The sequence below is a fragment of the Crocodylus porosus genome, unplaced genomic scaffold, assembly GCF_001723895.1.
Source record: "Crocodylus porosus isolate Cpor-Errol unplaced genomic scaffold, CroPor_comp1, whole genome shotgun sequence".
Taxonomy (NCBI): Eukaryota; Metazoa; Chordata; order Crocodylia; family Crocodylidae; genus Crocodylus; species Crocodylus porosus.
Window position 1 is genome coordinate 6,282,027 of NW_017728937.1, and position 2,611 is coordinate 6,284,637.

The 2,611-nt window shown below is 67.6% G+C and overlaps 2 protein-coding genes across 2 annotated transcripts in view; both read left to right on the forward strand.

The window, feature by feature from the left end:
- LOC109318109 (RNA-binding protein 4-like) overlaps window positions 1-2,565 on the forward strand; it is a 3,375-nt gene extending 810 nt beyond the window's left edge. The window contains exons 2-3 of the mRNA XM_019547157.1: window positions 3-402; window positions 1,255-2,565. Of these exons, the coding sequence (XP_019402702.1) occupies window positions 3-402; window positions 1,255-1,937 (1,083 nt within the window). The 3' untranslated portion in view covers window positions 1,938-2,565. The remainder of the gene's footprint in view (window positions 1-2; window positions 403-1,254) is intronic.
- SSSCA1 (Sjogren syndrome/scleroderma autoantigen 1) overlaps window positions 1-2,611 on the forward strand; it is a 13,854-nt gene that overhangs the window by 6,391 nt on the left and 4,852 nt on the right. The window lies entirely within an intron of this gene.

Genomic DNA, 2,611 nt, shown 5'->3' on the forward strand with positions numbered 1-2,611 from the left:
TGTTCATCGGGAACCTGCCGCGGGAGGCGACGGAGCAGGAGATCCGGTCGCTGTTCGAGCAGTACGGGAAGGTGCTAGAATGCGACATCATCAAGAACTACGGCTTCGTGCACATCGAGGACAAGACGGCGGCCGAGGACGCTATCCGCAACCTGCACCACCACAAGCTGCACGGTGTCTGCATCAACGTGGAGGCCAGCAAGAACAAGAGCAAGGCCTCTACCAAGCTGCACGTGGGCAACATCAGCGCCACCTGCACCAACCTGGAGCTGCGCACCAAGTTCGAGGAGTACGGCCCCGTCATCGAGTGCGATATCGTCAAGGACTACGCCTTCGTGCACATGGAGCGGGCCGAGGACGCGGTGGAGGCCATCCAGGGCCTCGACAACACCGAGTTCCAAGGTGACGCAGGGCCGGCCGGCCGGGCGGGGCGGGGCGGCCCCGCTAGCACTAGGACTAGGTAGCGCCCGCCGCCCCGCGCACGGAGCGGGCCAGGTAGGAGAGCGGGTCGCGCTTCTCCGCCCGTCCCCAGAGCCGGGAGGCCGGAGGGAGGTGGTGAGGGCGCCGCGGGGCCTCCATCAGCGAATGCCCCCTGCCCCGCAGGAGTGAGGAGTGCCCTCAAGAGGGCAGGGAGCTGCGGGGTCGTGTCTGGGCACTTGGCGGGAGGAGGCAGGCATCCCCCTGGGCAGTGCCCAAATGCAGTCTTTTTCCTCGGTGACACTGGAGCTCGAGGCCACGAAGCTCTCCAGGTCTGGCAGCGTCGTGGTGGCGCCTTCGTGCTGGGGGAGGGCGATTAGTCCCTGGCCGCGCAGACAGCCTGGCGCAGCCCCCATGTGGGGCGGAGGTGGGGGAGGACCGAGCCAGTCCCGGGCAGCTACAGGGGGGCGGAACCGGACTAACTTATCCCGCAGGCCCCCCTTTCCCTCCCCCGCCGGCCCCGTGTCCCGGCCTTGACCGTCCGCCCGGTGCTGGCGTGGCGCTGCCCGTCCACGAAAGCCGCAGCAGCCCCAGGTAACTGAGCGCGTGGTGTCGGCCGGCCGCGGTAGCACCCCTCGCGCGGGGCCTCCGGAGAGGCTGCGTGGGGCTGCTGGGTGCCTGGGCGCGAGGATGTGTGTGTTGCAGGTGTTGGAGGCTGGCTGCACAGCTCGCGCGCCCCTCTGGAGGCCGGGCCTGGCTCCGGCTCAGGGCCACGGGGGTTTCCCGGGTGGTGCCCGTTTTAATTATAGCAACTCCTTCTCGCGTTGTCTCTTCAAGGCAAGCGGATGCGCGTGCAGTTGTCCACGAGCCGGCTGCGGACAGTACCCGGGATGGGAGACAAGAGTGGCTGCTATCGGTGTGGGAAGGAAGGGCACTGGTCTAAAGAGTGTCCAGTCGACCGCCCGGGGCAGGTGCCTGACTTTACCGAGACCTATAACGAGCAGTACGGAGCAGTGCGCACTCCCTACCCCACGGGCTATGGGGAGACCATGTATTACGATGACGGGTACGGAGGAATGGTCGACTACTACAAGCGCTACCGCGTGCGCTCGGCCTACGATGCCTATGCAGAGCAGACCATGGCCCAGTACTCCCAGTATGCCCAGTACTCCCAGGTGCAGCCCACGGCCATGGCCGCCGCCACCACAGCCATGGCCAGCCGCCTCCCCACCACCCTAGACCCTTACGATAGAGCTCTGCTGCCCACCCCGGGCGCGGCGGCAGCTGTTGCCGCAGCTGCCACCGCTGCAGCCGCGGCTGCGTCCTCCACCTATTACGCCCGGGATAGGAGCCCCCTGCGTCGCACGGCAGCCGCGGCCACCACCGTCGGAGAGGCGTACGCGTACGACCGGAGCCAGCTGTCCCCAGTGTCGTCGGTCACGCGGGCGGCCTCCCTCTACGACGTGCAGCGCTTCGAGCGCGACCCATACGCGGACAGGGCGCGGTACTCTGCGTTTTGAGCCGGAGGTGAGCGCGGGTGGCCGGGGCGGGGAGGAAGGGGAGCACACAGGTCATCCTGGGCGACGACACAGCCCTACCAGGCCTGGCCACAGCCCCTGGTTCTGTGCTACGCGGGCCGCCCCAGGGAGGGGCAGGCCTCAGGCTTCCTGGAGGAGAAGTCTCTGAGTGCGTACCTTGCTGGATGTAGGGGCACAGGGAGGGACTTGGCTGCCTTTTCACAAACCCTGGCTGGTGTTGTCCGTGGGGCAGCATCGGGACCGTGATGTACCCGCCAGCTGAGGCTGGCACTGAAGCCGTAGGCCAGCACTGTAGGCTGAGCCCAGCTTCACCCTCTCGGGTGTTAGAGGTGGCCCCTGGCTGGGTGTGGTGTCCACCCACCCTCCCCAGCATGCAGCTTGGGGTCCTGCCCACAACTGGGGTCAGCCCAGCCCCCTCTGTAAGCTTTCTCGGGGAGAAGTGGGCACGCGAGTGCTGGGGGAGGGCTGCTGGGACCCGTCGTGTCGCCCTCTGGCCTGCCCATGCTTTGGCCGCGTGGCTCCAGGGAGCCAACGCCAGCCATCTCAGCTTTGCCTGGATCCTGGGGCCTGTTCTGTGGGGAGCTGGGCATGGCCCGTGGGGCTGGGCTGTGATGGGGGGGCGGGGGGAGGAAAGGATGGAACAGGGCCGGGGCTGG